Here is a 17,637-nt window from a genome sequence, read left to right as displayed (position 1 = left end):
ATGAAAAGGTATCATAAAATAGTTTGAAAATAAAATATAATAATATTAAAGAATGAAATATTAGAAATAAATAAAAAATTGATTGTATACATATTTAAGGGCAATTTTTGTCATTTACAAAATAAAATAGGGACAAAAAAGATAAATCAAGCATTGAATTTTGGTGGGACCAAAGCTTATGCTTTTGTAGCTTTTAAAAGCTCCTCCTCCCCAGCTTCTGAAAATTGAGGAATTTGGGAAGTGCTTTGGGTAAAAAGCGCTTTCATTTTTTATCAAACACCAATTTCAAAAATTATTAACATATATAGGTTTTGAAGGTGCTTTTGGAAAAATAAAAGCATTACCAAACCCAGCCTAAAATTGAAAATAAGAGAATACAAAGTAACAAGAACATACCGTAAGAGTACAATACCGAGAAATCCGACAAGAAAAAGAGAAGGATTACCGGAGTAAGACAAATACAAGTATGAAAACAAGAGAATAAAGATGGTAGTTAAGATGGACAAACACGACAATTGACCTCTATTAGGGAAACGGTTGAAAATCAAAACAGTTGGAGGATCTCTCTTAGGTGGTGTTCGAACTTGGTCATATCATCCTCCAGAAAATTCACCCACACTTCAATTCCTTCACCACATTTCATATCGTTCATGAAAACCATGTTCTTGTACTTTGGCTCAATTAATGGAACAGTAGTTACCCAAACTGGCGTTCCCCAACCAAAATCAGCTTCGTAGAATCCAAACTTGCACCAGCTAGTCATAAACAAAGCTGTCACCTTATCTTCAACATCACTGTCTTTCGCTACGGAAGCATCATGACCATAGATGAACTTTTGAATGATTTTCTCCATGCAACCTTTATCACCCTTTACCTTATCTATTTCGCGCCTCAATAGGGCTACAAAATCACTTAACTCATCAAGTGCCACTTGCTCTTCATTACTCGTACTACTAACTTTTTTGGTTGCTGGATTTGTTGTTGTCGCCGTTGTTGCTGGTAATACTGCTGTAACAACCACACAAAGATTCCCGAATGACGCATCTTGTAATGGTGGATCCATTTTCTTTCTAAAGTTCATGGCATGGGTTACAGTGGATATAGAACCGGGCGGAGCAGATTTCACTGCTGACTTCCATATCAAAGCGGAAACTACCTCAACCCTTGTCGGCCTATGGCATTTGTATTTATCATGCATCAAGGATTGCAATTTTTCACGTGCAGATGTAATCTTTGCCGCATCAAACACAAATCTTTTGCTGACAAGTTTATCTACGCTGGTACTATCCTGTGTAGGATAGGAAACTTGAGATGCCAATTGTTCACTAGGTGGAAAGAGTGATGTCGAATCGAAAGAAGGAACCAAATTCTGATTTGTGGTTGGTGCAGCAATAGAGCTCCCACGACGAGCTATGTTGGTGGTGCCTGCCAAACTACGAATGAAGGTAATCATGGTGCATGCATCTGCAATCTTGTTTGATATACAGAAACAAATGGCAGTTCCACCGCAATCAAACATGTTCACTTGAACAATCACCTGTGCTTCCTTCACGAAGTTCGTGGAAGCGACTTCAGACGGAAGAAGCAGACTTAAGTGTGCATCTGATTTCATCATGAAGTCACACATTCTACCTTTGATTCTTACTTCGAAAAAGTCAATACCTTCGTCGTTACAGTCAACAGTCATGTTGTCTTTCATCCTACCAGCCATTGGATAAAAGTGAACTAGCGTTTCAGAAAGAGACCTCTTAAGCAAGTGAAGATCATCATGGTGCTTACTTCCGGTACTATTAGCGTCGGAGGCAGCAGGGTAGAAAAGAATGATCGGAACATAAACTAGAGAAGAATATTGGTCGAGAAGTGACATATTGTAGTTTCTAAGTTGATATGGTGTTGGATTTCTTGGTTTAATCGTTTCTTTCGAGATCACTTCTACAGCAGCACTAGACATTGTTGCCATATCCCCTAATTGTTCCTCAAGGTCGATAAACAATGCAAATTGGATTATATGCGTAGTGATGAAGTGAAACTATCCAAATATAAGAATGAAAAGTGAAGGAAAATGAAACGAATGGTTAGTGGGTGCACGAGAAACTCGTGGTCTCACTCTCTTGATTAACAACAGGAGTTTTTTTATATCATTATCAATTTATCATGTTGGGTCATTGTGTATCCTCCGACAAATTAATCCAACCAGGGGCCACCTTTTTATTCTCTTCCATTGAAAGGGGTTAAGGGTGTCTTAAAAATAATAAATTGTCTATATTGTCATTTACCTTTATACTAAATCTAAACCTATATCTCTCATATCATTCCTCGAATCCTCTTCTTCTTCTCTTTTCTATCTATTGAAATTTTTTTTCATCATTTTAGTTTTGATTGAAAACAAAGATCGTCGATCAAACAAATGTTATGATTGATTGTTTAAAATTAAAACCACAAATTCATCAACTTTAAAGTTGAAACTTAGAACATCAAAAAAAAAAGGAGTTAATCAAACAAAATGAACAGATGATAGTAGTTGTGATTCAAAATTAGGATTTGATTACTTGAAATCAAAATTTTGATCCGAAAGTTTTCTTGCATTTACAATAGCAGAAACATAATCGGTGGATAACAATCCATTTTACCTACCAATTATGGTTGATGTTCTTGGATTTACACTAGCAGAAACATAATCGGTAGATAATAATCTACTTTACCTACCGATTATGTTTGATGTTCTTGGATTTACAGTAGCAGAAACATAATCGGTTGATAAAAATCTACTTTACCTACCGATTATGGTTGATGTTCTTCATTTCTTAAGAACATCAACCATAATCGGTAGGTAAATTGATTGTTATCTACCTATTATTCTTGATTCAAAAAATTCAATTTCTCTGTACTAAAAGTTATGCACAATCGGTAGATAATGAACATCATTAACTACCGCTTGTGAAAGTAGAAAATTTCGAAATTTTATTAAGTTTTGAAAATTTGAATTTTGGGCCATGAACACAATCGGTAGATAATAAGTATCACTTATTAACACAATTTACTAACGATTATGGTAGTACCAAAATTCGAAAATTGAGTATATTCGGAGGTTAAAGTAACACACTTTACTGCCGATTATGGTAGTACGAAAGTTCGAAAATTTTAGGATTTTGGCAAAATCACATTTTAGGGCCAATATATATTCGGAAGTTAAATTTTACCACCAATTATGATAGTACCAAAATTCGAAAATTGAGTATATTCGGAGGTTAAAGTAATACACTTTACTACCGATTATAGTAGTACCAAAGTTTGAAAATTTTAGAATTTTGGCGAAATCTCACTTTGGGTCAATATACATTCGGAAGTTAAATTTACTACCGATTATGGTAGTACTAAAATTCGAAAATCGTATTGGGAGATTAAAGTAACACACTTTACTACCGATTGTAGTATTAACTACCGATTATGGAAGGACAATTTTACCATTACGAAATACGCGAGATAAGGGCTAACTTCAATTTAGATTTGGATGATCCTATTTTGTCTTATTGTTGGTCCTAATTTTTTTTAGGTGGTACCTAAAAATACAAGGAAATTAATAAAGATGATGGAAAACATGATATCTCCTTATGGAAAAAGCTAAAGGTGTACCAATGGTGGACCATCAAATTGTAACAAGTTGATATTGTTTTGGCCCTTTTAGGTGTCCCATTTGGATATTAAAAACCCAATCCCTCCCAATCCAAGGATGAAAAGGATTGTCCATCAACTTATCATGTTTCAAAATAAAAAAAATAACAAAATCATGTTGCTTATGCCTCTGACAGATGATGGAAAACCCAATCAAATTACTTTGTAGTCACTGAGGATGGAAATTTAATAATCATTATATATCCTCCGACATCATTATAATGTTCCGTGACTATAAATTTAATAAAAATGATTAATGTAACAGAAAGTCTAGATTGACCTTGAATATCTCCCGCAAATATCACCGCGTGAAATAAAAAATGGGGACCAGATCTGCCCGTTCACCATTCCAATGCAGAGCCTAGTTAGCAATTCGGGATTCGTCAAACGTACGGAACGGTAAACGTACGAGTATTATACGGTTTTGTAAAATCCAGATTCGGTCCAAAATTCGATCAATGGGACGTGATTCGTCAGTAATTCGGAACGACATACGTACGTGTATAATTCGATTTATAAATGTGAGTTCGGTTCTGAAAATTCGGTATCTATATATAACAAATAATTTGTATTTATAAGGTCATACACCAATTTTTATGCATATGTGTGAGTTATTTAAAGAAAAAATAAACTTAATATGATGATATTAATAATATATACAACATTAGTTATCTAAGAGGACGTCGTATGGTGGTTTAGATGCTTGGTTAGTGAGTTTGAGATCTCTCTCACCTTCACCTTCAAATCTCTTCAGTCGTTTTTGTTTCATAAAAATTACAACACGTCTAATATTCGGTCGTGTATGTTCGGGAGGCAGTAAAGCCCAAAAAGCGGAGTCTTTGAAAAGTAAAACCTAAAGAATTTATGGCGAATTAAGCGGACGTATCATTCGAGATACGTAAAATTCGTGAACGATTCGCGAATAATCCGGGAATGCCACATAATACGCGATTTGGGTTCGGAGTTGCAAACGTACGCGAATAAGACGATAAAATTCATGATACGAAAAAATTCGCGAATCATTCGCGAACTTACTAACTAGGATGCAGAGAGGGTTTTTCTCTTCCGTTCATTTCTTTTTCGGTGTGATTCACGGTGATTTGCTTCGGTGGGTCTAGACGCTCTTAATGTAAGACCATTATAGCTCATTTATTGATTCACTCTGAACTTGTCAAAAGCCTTCGACTGACTGGAATATAATTTTCTTCTAAAAGTCTTTACAAGCTTTGGTTTTTCAGATGAATCAATTAACTTGTCAATGTATGAGCACTAGCACAGCTATTTGTACTTCTTAAAGGCTTATTTTAGGCTTATTTTGGAAAGAATTTAAACCATCAAAAAGGTATTTATGGGTATCCGCTAGACATGGATAGCATTTCCGTTAGTTTATCTATTTATATTTTCATTCTTGCAGTGAAATGATTTTCAAGAACATCCACTTATGCCCATCGCTCTAAATCTACGGGGGGTCAACTTTTACAAATTATCTTTAAAAAAAATCCTATTTCTTCTCAGATAATTTTTTTTTTTAGAAAATAACCCCACCCAAATCCTTGCATCAGGATCCACTATTCATAAATGAAAAGTAAAATTAAAAAAGTAATGGTTAGAAAGACGAACTACGAATTTGCAAAACGTGTCAACTAGCTGCCACAAAAAAGTGCTCATCTCAGTTTTAATATGTTGTGGTCGGAATAAAACTCATGTTCTTTTACCTGTGCTCTTTTATGTTCTTTTACGTGTGCTCTTTTATGTAATATTGTCAAGCACAGAATGCCATTTCTGCTTGGTTGGGTGAATTTTAGATGTCCATGGTAAGTTCATTCGACGTCATATTTATAGGACAAGTTTTGTGTTATTTTACAGTTGTGTGATAGTTGGGATTTTTTATTTTATTTTTTCCTTGACAAAGATAATTAAATTGAAAAACACACCAGCCTTATGCAAGCTATTACAACTAAACAATGCCAAATAGCCAAAAACAAGAACAACTAAAGAGAAGCACAATGTAGGATTGAGAAGAAAGATCCAAAATGTGGGATCACTCCCAAATTAAAAAAAAAATGTTAACCATAAGGATTGAGAAGAAATAACTCGCATAGACGCGTTAAACCTCCAATGCTATATTAAGTACTTTATTTATGGGTATCCGTTAGACATGTCTAGCCGAGGGACGGGCCTAGTAAGGGGCGTGGGGGCTATAGCCCGTCCTTTTAAGAAAATTTGTAGATTTTGAGTTAGGCCACCATTAACCAATGAAAATTCTAGTGATTATCATTATACAAATTAGGCCACATAATAAGAGTATTGGACATAAAATCTTACTTTTCTTCCTCAACATATTTATTTCCCATTTTTCTTCAAAAGGTATTAATTTATCACCTTTTCGCTATTAACTTCGGTCGTTTTAGTGTTTTTTTTTCTAGCAATCTAGTAGTCTATAGGTGACCCATTGTTGCCTACTAGTTTTGGGGTTCGTGCAGAGAAAATTGCCGCGACCTTAGGTCGCCTTGCCAACCAATGGGATTCTAGCCCTAACCAAGAAAAAATCTTGCGTTCGTCCCTGGGACTCTCGCCGAGCATTAGTCGAAGCATCCGCCACTGGCTGAGGAGGAAGGTCAGATTTATTTACAAAAGGCAAAGAACAAATAATGGTTCTCCTCCTAGAAGTTGAACATGCTTGCCATTGGGTTAGTCCACCAAGTCAAAGAAATTTAGTCCACCACTTAGGCCCATATGTCTCACTTTCCAAAATTCAATCGGTGGTTAGTTTACAGAGTGAGAATAGAGAGAAAACGATAGCCGAGACAAACAGTTTAAGGGGGTGGTGAGTGCAAGTGTTAATCACGATTTCTTTAGGTAAGGGATTTTGCATTTATACTATCTTCATTCACTAGTACCCAAATGCCTCATTTTTTTCCTCCTGTTACTTCAAATTTTTTGATTGGTGTTTAGTGTTTTTTAAATTTTCTAGGATTTGGTAATTTATTGGGGTTTGGTAAGAGACGAAAGTTATTGGCTTATTGCTTTCCTAATATTGATACAATGATATTGAATCACTGATTATTGAAATTAGCTATAACTAGTTAGCATCTAGGGTTTGAGTTTAATTAAATTTTTTTTGAAATTGTGAAGTTTTGCTCTGATTTCTGGATGACATTGAAACTTGTTTTAATTTTAATCCAAGGGGTTTGTTATAACAATTGCTAATTCAGTGGCTTAATCAAGTCTGGGAGCTATTGCAATGGTTCAGACTTCTCTAGGTAGTGAAGCGGGATTAATGAGAGTCTTGGAACTGCTGCGGCAGTGCTTTAGATAAACAAAATACAATATTTTGGTGAATTGATCCACACTTCAACTGGTGGAAAGGTAGAAAAATATATAGGGATTACATGTCTTTCTTACAAGGGTTACAGAGATGTTTTTGGCGTAACATAAGCTAGCAATTATAGAGAATATATTTGCAATAAATCCATATCAATATGTAGCTTAACACAAGCTAGTGATTGATACGTGATTTTCTCTTGGCAGCTGTTACCAGAAGAGCTTTGACTGAGTCTTGATGAGATGTATTCCTAACATCCCCCCTCAAGTTGTGCATGAGTGGCCGAATGCTCAACTTGTCTCTGAGAAACTCAAATCTTACAGAAGCAAGACCCTTTGTAAAAATGTCAGCTAGCTGATCTTTTTAGGAAATAAACTTTACAAGTAGTGTTTTGTTTGCAACTCTTTCTCGTACAAAATGGTAATCAATTTCAATGTGTTTCATTCATGCGTGAAAGAATGGATTTGCTGTCAGATAAGTCGCCCCCAGATTGTTACACCACAATGTTGGAACTTGTACTGCAATGCCCAATTCATGCAATAGTGACTGAAGCCATATCAATTCTGATGTAGCTATGGCTATGCCTCTGTATTCAGCCTCAGTACTGGATTTAGAGGCCGTTTTTTGCTTGCGTGCACTCCACGAAATAAGATTACTGCGAAAGTAAATACCGTAGTCACTTGTTGATCTTTTATCATCTAAACTGCCAGCCCAATCAGAGTCTGAGTAGGCATGAAGTGTTGTATCCGCTGAAGGACGGAAAACTAAACCATAATGCACTGTATGTTTGAGATATCGTAGGATTCTCTTAACTAGATCCCAATGCTCAACAAAAGGATTATGCATATACTGACAGACTTTGTTGACGGCTACCGCAATGTCTGGTTTGGTGAGATGAAGATATTGTAAACCTCCACAGACACTACGATACAGAGTAGGGTCCTCAAATTTCACAATTTCGTGTTTACTGATATTGGCATTTACTGGAAGAGGTGTAGAGACTGGTTTAGCAGCATCCATTTTTGTTCGTTTGAGTAGATCAACTACATACTTCTGCTGACTGAGTATCACTGATGTGTCTTGGTGGATTACTTCTATGCCTAAGAAGTAACTTAGGTTTCCCAGATCCTTTACTGAAAAGGCAGAGCTCAGATTAGTAATAAGATTGGTGATAAGAGCAGAGTTTGAACCTGTGATGATGATGTCATCAGATGAGGACATATGTAACTCCTTCCGATGCTTGTTGTATAAAGAGAGAACTGTCAGAAATAGAACCCTTGAATCCCAGTGCAATGAGAAAATTACTTAATTTGGAAAACCAAGTTCTCGGAGCTTGTTTCAACCCATAAATCGATTTGTTGAGCTTACAAACATGATTAGGATAGTCAGGATTGACATACCCTGGTGGTTTCTTCATATATACGACTTCAGTTAACTCACCATGCAGAAATGCATTTTGGACATCTAATTGCTTCATCGTCCAATTTTGAGACACAACAATTGAGAGAACAAGCCTTATCGTGCTAGGCTTTATCACTGGGCTAAATGTTTCATAGTAATCAAGTCCCTCACGCTGATTATATCCTTGTGTTACCAATATGGCTTTGCGTCTGTCAATTGACCCATCAGCTTTTTCTTTGACACGAAACACCCATTTTGAGCCAATTAGATTCATCCATTCCTCATATGGAACATAACTCCAAGTTTCATTGCGAATGTGAGCATTAATTTCATCATCCATGGGTGGTCTCCCTGTTGGATCTTTTGATGCTTCAGTATAAGATGTTGGAGCAGTAATATGTGTTGTCTCTAGTGGATATTTAGTTGCTTGCAGACATAACTTGTTTACAGGCTTTCTAATGCCATATCGAGCTCGTGTGACCATATGATGCTGCTGAATTTGTGGTTGAGCTTGAGAAATAGTGCTATCAGCTGCTACTGATGAAGTACCAACTGTAGTATTGTATGTGGGTTGATCAATGACTGGAGATGATACTTCTGGAAGACTAAAGGACAACAGTTGATCAACTACAGCTTCAGCTTCAATGGATGGTGATGCTGGTTGGACAGGTTCAAGTGATGCACTAGAAGATGGAACTGATAAAACAGATGAGCTTAAGAGCTTTGTAGTGAGTGATTTCTGTGTGAATTTAGGAGAATTTACCTGTTGCCTGGCAGCAAATGGGAAGCTTGTTTCCAAAAATTTGACATGTCGAGAGATATATAGCCTGTTGGTTAAAACATGTAAGCATAAATAACCTTTGTGAGCACTACTGTACCCTATAAAAACACATGGTAAAGATCTTGGTTCGACTATGTTTGAGACATATGGTCTAAGACATGGATAGCATAAACATCCAAAAACTCTAAGAGAGAAGCAGTCAGGAGTCTTGTTGAATAATAACTCTAAAGGAGATTTAGACTCAGTTTTTGAAGTTGGGAGTCTATTGATGAGGTAACATGCAGTTGTGAAAGCCTCAAACCAGTAGGATTTTGACATTGAGGCATGAAAAAGAAGTGCTAAGCCTGACTCTGTTATGTGTCTAATTCTACGTTCTGCAAGACCGTTTTGAGTTGATGTATGAGGACATGAAAATCTATGTATAAATCCTGAGCTATTTAGAAAGGCAGTGAACTTTTTATACTCTCCCCCATTATCTGACTGAAAAACTTTAATCTTGAGATCAGTTTGATTCTCAATGAGTTTTTTGAACTGAATGAACACAGGAAATGCATCTGATTTACGAACTAGTGGATAGATCCATGTGTAATGTGAGAAAACATCTATAAGCAGAAGATAATATCGATATCCATTTCTAGATAAGTAAGGAGATGTTCATAAATCAGACACAAGTAAGCTCAATGGCTTATCGATTACAATACTACTATTTGGAAAGGGAAGTTTATGACTCTTGCTCACATGACAAGAATGACAGAACTCAAACTTCTTATTGGAAACTGGAAGGGAAAATTTTTTAATGACTCGGAAAACAGTACGGAGCATTGGGTGTCCTAGACGCTGATGCCACAGCGGAATAGTGTTGGTTACTAGAGCAGCTGGAGTTGTATTGGTAATCTCTCGAACATCATCAAACATGTAGAGCCCATTCTTACTCCTGCCTTGCAACAGTGTTGTCCTGGTTTTGAGATCCTTTACATCAAAGAAATTGGAGTGAAATTCAAAATATACATTATTATCTTTGCAGAACTTTGAAACAGAAAGAAGATTTTCTTTTATGTCAGGCACATGAAGTATATTTTTGAGATTAAAGGATCGATTATTATGGGTAAAAGAAGCATTACCAATATGTTCAATGTGTAGAGCATTGCCATTTCCTACACGAACTTGTTCAGTTCCATCATATTCATGCCTGATGTTCAGATTGTTGAGATTTGCAGTTAAGTGATGAGTTGCTCCTGTGTCAATCACCCAATTCTTATCAGCATGACCACCAGGTAAAGCAAGATATGCAGTTGGTTCTCCTCTTTGTCGCGCATTGTTATCTTTGCGAAACCAGCAGAAACTTGCATTATGGTTTTTGCGATTGAAAATCCGACAAGGACCTTGTCCTTGATCTCTTTTAGGCTGTCGATTGTGTTGATTTTGCTGACGAAAACCTTGATTTTGTTTAGATCGATACTGGGGAAACCTTCCTTGCTCTTGTCTTTGATATGGTGGTGCAGTAGATGAAGAGCCAATATTTTCCATTGGTTGCTGAATAGAAGCTAGTTGTTTCTCAAGTCTCATATCATATGCGATCAGATGTGCATAAAATGCATCCATATCTATCTTTTCGACAGTGCTCAGCGAAGTGACAATTGAATCATATGTTTGATCCAACCCACTCAAGATTGATTGCTGCATATCATCTTTAGAAAGTGCATTCCCTGATGCTGTAAGGGCATCAAATAATTGTTTAGATTTTGCAAAATAATCATACATGGAGCTGTTACCTTTGCGCAAACTCATTAGTTTCCTTCTTAGATTCATCTGATGTGCCCTTGTCTTGGGTGCATATCTTTTTTCAAGTGCATCCCAGACTTCTTTTGAAGTTGTTAAACCAGATACACGACCTAATACTCCTTCTGTGAGGGATGAAAGCATCCAGCCTAGTAGGATCTGATCCTGCTGTTCATACTTCTCATATGCAGGATTTGATAATGGTGGTAAAACATCTTGTGTGTTTGGTATGGTTGGTGATGGTCTTGCATAAGTACCATCTACATATCCTTCTAAACGATAGCCCTTCAGTAGTGGCTTGAATTGTGTCTTCCATAAAAGATTGTTGGTATCATTGAGTTTGATGTTGATGATATGGTTAATATGAATTGCTTGAACAGTGGATGTTTCTGGTGCTGCCATTGATGCGGAAAAATGAAGAAAGCGTGGTTTAGGATCTTTCTGGCTGATACCAAAACATAATACAATATTTTGGTGAATTGATCCACATTTGAACTGGTGGAAAGGTAGACAAATATATAGAGATTACATGCCTTTCTTACAAGGGTGACAGAGATGTTTTTGGCGTAACATAAGCTAGCAATTATAGAGAATATATTTGCAATAAATCCATATCAATCTGTAGCGTAACACAAGCTAGTGATTGATACATGATTTTCTCTTGGCAGCTGTTACTAGAAGAGCTTTGACTGAGTCTTGATGAGATGTATTCCTAACATAGATTTGTCGTAGTCACAGTTGAACTGTTGACACCTACATCACAATTTCTGTTCCTGCAGCGAATTGCAGTTTACTTGCAATGGTGGTTTCCTATTTTTTCCTGCCTCTGTAGCGTGTTTAGACTGCTGCAGGCTTGGTACATCCATTCCAAACTGTTGCCGTCGCTTTTTTTGGGTCTGCAGTCAAAGAAGGTTATGAGTTGGGAATTTGTGCTTTGATTATGCACCAGCAGTTTATTACACTCTTTCTGCGTTGGTTGACAGTGCAGATTATACCTCTGCAGACTTTGTTTTTGTTATGCAGTTACAACCCTTGTCTGTTGAGACGGCTAAATTTTTTTTTTCCAAACAAAGAATAACCCTTGTCCTGTGATCACTACCACATGTTGTCTATTTTTCACTGATGCCTGACTAAACTACCGCTAATTCCAGTTGTTGGTTGTAAAGGTAACCAAGGATCATTCCTAGTGAAATGTTATATTAAAAAGAACCCCCCATTTAGAAATCCTGGCTCCGCCACTGTCCCCAACTAAATATGCCCATTAGTTCCTTTTAAGGAAATGAGAATCATTATTAAGAGATATTTTGTAAAATGGTCTTAAGATTTGTGCCTAATTAGGGTCTGGGTCATAGAAGATGCAGTTGATGCATTAGGGTTGTAGACTAACCGAGGACCGTTATGAAACTGTTAGCTGACTTTTCTTATTTTACAAAACACCTTGACCATCAATTGACTGTCGTTGACTGTCTAAGTATGATAATAACTTATTTCACTTTCATCCTTTTCCATCTTCTTCCTCTATTAATACCAAGTACCAACTCAGCTCCGCCATAGCTAAACCAAAAAAATCCAAATCCCGATTAGCTATGGAACTTCTCATAATCACCGCCAACAATTTCTTTCAAGAGAGTTTCTGGGTACTGGGTTTGCTAGCTCTTGTAGTTGCTATTGACCAGAGCGTCTCTGCTGGTGAATTCCCTTCTGTAATAATACTTTTTCATCTCAGAAATTGAATGAACCTCAAAATGCCCATTCTCTTCCAACTTAGGTTGGGTTTGGTAATGCTTCTATTTTCAAAACCTATATATGTCAATAATTTTTGAAATTGGTGTTTGGTAAAAAAAATCAAAGTGCTTTTTACCCAAAACACTTCCCAAATTCCTAAACTTTTAAAAGCTAGGGAGGAGGATCTTTTAAAAGCTACAAAAACATAAGCTTTGGTCCCACCAAAATTTAATGCTTGATTTATTCTCTTTGTCCCTATTTTATTTTATAAATGACAAAAATTACTCTTAATTATATGTACAATAAATTTTTTATTTATTATATATTTTATTCTTTAAATATTATTATATTTTATTTTCAAACTATTTTATGATATCATTTCATTTAATTTGTCAAAAATAAAAATAAAAAAAATATCAGAAAAAAGATTAAACTAATATCTTTTGTCGTCTCTTGTTGTTGATGATTTTGATTAAACAAATATTAATTAATTACTTAATTTTAGTTTAATTTTTTGTTTGAAAAATTCTATATATATATATATAAAGTGGTTAAGAAAAATAATTTTTTAACAATAATAATAATAGTATAATTTAGTAAATTTAATATTTTATATATTTATATTTAATAGTAAAAAATTAATTATTTTTAAACCCAATAAAATTGAATAAAAATATTTTCAGAGATATGTCTGTTTTTGTCATTTGGCACAACAACAATGGTTGAATCTCATATTTTACCAAACACACTTTGACTATTTTTTAATCAGCTTTATCTTTAGTTAATATTTTATCAAATGTCTAACTACTTTTTTCTCACAGCACAACACAACAACGCACAACAGAAAAATACTTTTATAAAAGCCACAGCAATACCAATCTAAATCTTAGTCTATCAATGTTTCCACTTTTGGCGAGCGGAAACCGTCTTTGTATTTATATATTCTTGAATCAGTAGTGCAATTGTTTGTTGTTTATAAAATTCGAAATATTCATTGTCTTTTAAGAAAAAGATAACATCAATCATTTTTTCTTGAGAAGATCACTTATGCTAAAAAGATAAAAATAGATCCACATCAAACCCCTTGTAACTATATCGTTTCTTTTTTGCTTTCAATGGCTGGTTGGTATGAATGTTGGTTGAAAAAAATGGTGAACCATTGAGACTTGAGAGATTGATTTTGTGGCTGTAAAACAGATCAAAACATATGAATTTTTGAGATTTACGGTGGTGGGTTAACTAAGCTGAAGACTTTAACAATCTTCTTATAGATTTGGTGAAAAAAGATAAGTATAAATATGCAGGTTAGATGTTCAAGGAAATGCCGCTGTCACTGTTTGTGCTCGTTGAGTTTTTAATCGCGGTTAGGACATGATGTAATTTAACTATTCCTTAAGGATATTTTAGTAAACAATTAGACGGTCAAAGTCAGTTTCCGACCCTAATGCATCAAGTGTATCTTTTACAACCCAGACCCAAATTAGACACAAAACATAGGACTCTTTTACAAAATATCTCCATTATTAACGATAAAAAACCAAAATAGGAGATTTACTTGAAAGCTCCTGAAAACGATTTTAGGATGAAACACTTTACATGAGCTTGTTGATGTAATTTCTCGCTTTTTCTGTTATTTTATTTTTGATTATATATTCTGCTTCTTTCTTTATTTGACGAAAGTTTTGGCTTATAGCCCTGTATATATTCATTATCTCTCTGTCTTTTATGAATAGCGAAAATCTCCTTTAGAGTTTTAAAAAAAATGCCACTTAAATTTGAATTCAAAGAATCCATTTCGTTTATTAAGGCTTGTTCTCTACGTTGTAAAAGGCGTCCTGGGTGCTCGCCTAAGTGTTCTAGGCGCGCGAGACGCTCAGGAAACGGCTAGAAAAAAAGGTGCCCTGAGTGCTCACCTAAGTGTTTTAGGCGTGCCAGGCGCTCAGGGAGCGCCTATAATAAAACGCGCCAAATCATACCTGTTCGTGCAGTTTTCTAATTTTTCCTCGGCGCGCCTAATACAACATAGCTTGTTCGATTGATTCTTTTGACGATTCTGTCATCATCATTTTCGCTGATGATCACATACAAGCTTAAAAATATAAAAAACAAAAAAGAAACTTAAGAGCAATACATTTCATAATCAAAGATGCTAATGTAAAATTGGAACATAAGATTTAACTCCGCCTCGGCTCCCGAGGACTGATAATAACTTCAAGAGGGCTCATCTTGTGGCACGACATGGCTATCATTTCTTCCATATTCACCTTCCCATCGAGGCTGGCTGATTTCATTTCATATCCTTGAATAAGACGCGCCAACGCATAATGCATCGTCTGCAGTGATGAAACTATAGCCGGACATACCCTCCTACCGGCCCCAAATGGTATCAGCTCATAATTCTGGCCATATAAATCCACACCCACCTTATCGCTGCACAAAAACCTCTCTGGTTGAAAATCTGATGGATTCTCCCACACACTTGGGTCTCTGTGGATCTTCCATATATTCACCAGTAAGCGTGTGCCAGCGGGTACGTTAAACCGACCAACCTCGCATTCTTCAGTCGTGTATCGTTCGCTTAATGCTCCGACTGGATACAATCTCATCGTCTCTTTGATTATTGCATCAATGTATCCGAGCTTCGGAATATCAGACACTTCCACTTGCTTACCGTTTTCCACATGCCTATCTATTTCCTCCCTTGCCCTCTTTAACACGTTTGGGTGGTTCAGCAGTAGAGAGAGGACCCAAGTTAAGGTTGCACTTAAACTGTCCGTCCCACCTGCAAAAGCTTCCTGCGTCAACAATATTCATATATTAGTTCCGGATTACATTTATCCAGATCAGAAAAATATTCATGGTTACGACATCCATTAATCCATAACTTAAAGAAATACTGTTGTAATATATGTTACCAGGATCATAATTTTGATAATAAAATCTGGGTCATCTCCGGGAAGCCGTGACTGATCCATTATTGACAAGAGAACATCAATGAAATCTTGTTCATCACCAACGGATTCATTTGACAAAGATAACAATGAGGATAATGATTCTCGTCTCTTTTGACGATGTTCTTCAATAAAACATCCAGCAATGGAGTTTAATTCGTCTCCCAAGATTTTCATATCCTTTACAAGACCTCTCAATCGGTCTATAAACTCCAGAGATGGAAATATATCTGAAACTGCAAACCTCGTCGCTAAAACAACAAACATCTCGTCCAACGTTTTCTTGTATCTCTCGACATTCTTGGATGTTGTAGAAGCGCCTAATTCGATTTGTGAAAATGATCAGAACGTGTCAAAGTGATCAATATAACATGTAAACATAAGATATAGTACAAGTTAATTTGGTTTTAACGAAAATTTGATGATCACATACCAGGTGCATCGCCTCCTCCGCTTTGGTAACCAAATGTAATCCTAGCAATAATGTTGAACATCATGTCAGCCAACCATTCGTCCATCCTAACTTTTGTGCCTCCTCCACTGACATCGTTGTTGCATAAATCATTAAGCTTTACAAACGAGTTGTCGATTTCTTTCGTTTTCAGATTTTTCAATGCCTCTGATCTTTGGTTAGAGATCAGTAGTTTTTGCACCAATATCTTCCGCATTTCTCTCCAATACGTTCCGTAAGGTGAAAACACGACAGAATTAGTGTCATTCAGCATGTATTTAGTGCTTAACGTACTTGGACGATTCGAGAATGACTTGTCGTTTGTTGTGAAACATTCTTTTACCATCTCCCAGTTGCTCACAACTAGGATTGCTTGGTTTCCTAATCGAAGTGTGAACACCGACCCGTATTTATCAGACATGGTTCCTAGAGTTCTGTAAAACTGAGTATCTTGTTTCATGAATAGTTTGAGATGACCTATGAACGGCCACGCCCCCGATGCTTTTGGTGCTGCTATCTTCTGCTTATTCTTAGTCGTCCTTATCAACAAGACAGTGTAGAGAAAAACAATGGATATTATTGTAACAATAAAAGTACTGATAATGGTGGTCGAAGGAGAATCAGTAATCCGTTGGAGAAATAATAACTTGTTCATCATTAACGACTTCATTGAAATTTTATAATTAACTAAATAACAGTCGCACAAAACTTTTTCACGACTCTAGCTAGATTGAGGTTGTTTGTTTTTTTTCTTTTTCACTTGCAGTGCAAGTCGTTGTGTAGGGAGTGACCCTTTTATCTTATAAATATAATCTCCAATTTTCAACAACTCGTGAGTTTTGTTGGCCCAGTTCACTAAAGTTGATACTATATCTTAGCAATACCTCATTATGATCACGCACTCCATTTTTTACAAGCGGTTAATTTCCACAAACCTTGATGCTGTGGTGCACGAGAGGCTCGTGTTCGATCACGTTGTCTCTTTTTGCCATAACTTTTTGGATCAGCATCCATTGGTAGCTAAAATGATCGAAGAAAATCAAAGATATATGTTATTAAAGGTAAGCAAAAATTGCAGGTGGGGTTATGAGAAACCACTACACTTACTAGTGTTGGTTGTTCAAGTAAATGATTGGAGAAAAAGCAAAGATATTTGTTATTAAAGGGAAGAATGAGTTGAAGGTGGGGTTATGAACAACCACTACACTTATTGTGTTTTTTGTTCATCTAAATGATTGAAGAAAAAGCAAAGATATATGATATTATTGATCAGCATCCATTGATAGATAAAATGATTCAATAAAAAGATAAGACATGTAATTATTAAAGTTTAGCTAAAGTTGCAGGTGGGGTTAGGATCGAGCATCTTGTTCAGTCACTACATTTGGTGTATCTTGTTCATCTAAATGCATGCCATCAATAATTCTCATGGAAAATGTGCCACTTAATTAATTCACTCCGCTTTCCAAAATAAATTTAGTGGTCATCCTGTTTAGCCATAAATCAATCATATGTGTAAGTGTCAGTGAGCAGTAGCACTAGCAGTAGATTA

The 17,637-nt window shown here is 35.9% G+C and overlaps 2 protein-coding genes across 2 annotated transcripts; both read right to left on the bottom strand.

Annotated features, from left to right (window-relative positions):
* Positions 1–340: 340 nt before the first annotated feature.
* LOC113322791 (salutaridinol 7-O-acetyltransferase-like) lies at positions 341–2,031 on the bottom strand. Its single transcript, XM_026570943.1, has one exon. It carries the CDS (start codon positions 1,958–1,960, stop codon positions 545–547), a length of 1,416 nt encoding a protein of 471 aa, XP_026426728.1. The 5' UTR covers positions 1,961–2,031; the 3' UTR covers positions 341–544.
* Positions 2,032–14,694: 12,663 nt separating this feature from the next.
* LOC113322152 (methyltetrahydroprotoberberine 14-monooxygenase-like) lies at positions 14,695–16,875 on the bottom strand. Its single transcript, XM_026570190.1, has 3 exons — positions 16,068–16,875; positions 15,599–15,954; positions 14,695–15,478 (listed from the first exon to the last, which is right to left on the bottom strand). The coding sequence occupies exons 1-3, from the start codon at positions 16,753–16,755 to the stop codon at positions 14,858–14,860; spliced, it is 1,665 nt and encodes a 554-aa protein (XP_026425975.1). The 5' UTR covers positions 16,756–16,875; the 3' UTR covers positions 14,695–14,857.
* Between the last annotated feature and the right edge of the window lie 762 nt (positions 16,876–17,637).

The sequence above is a fragment of the Papaver somniferum genome, chromosome 11, assembly GCF_003573695.1.
Source record: "Papaver somniferum cultivar HN1 chromosome 11, ASM357369v1, whole genome shotgun sequence".
Classification (NCBI taxonomy): Eukaryota; Viridiplantae; Streptophyta; class Magnoliopsida; order Ranunculales; family Papaveraceae; genus Papaver; species Papaver somniferum.
Note: the sequence above shows the minus strand (reverse complement) of the source record. Positions and strands in the feature narration are given on the sequence as shown.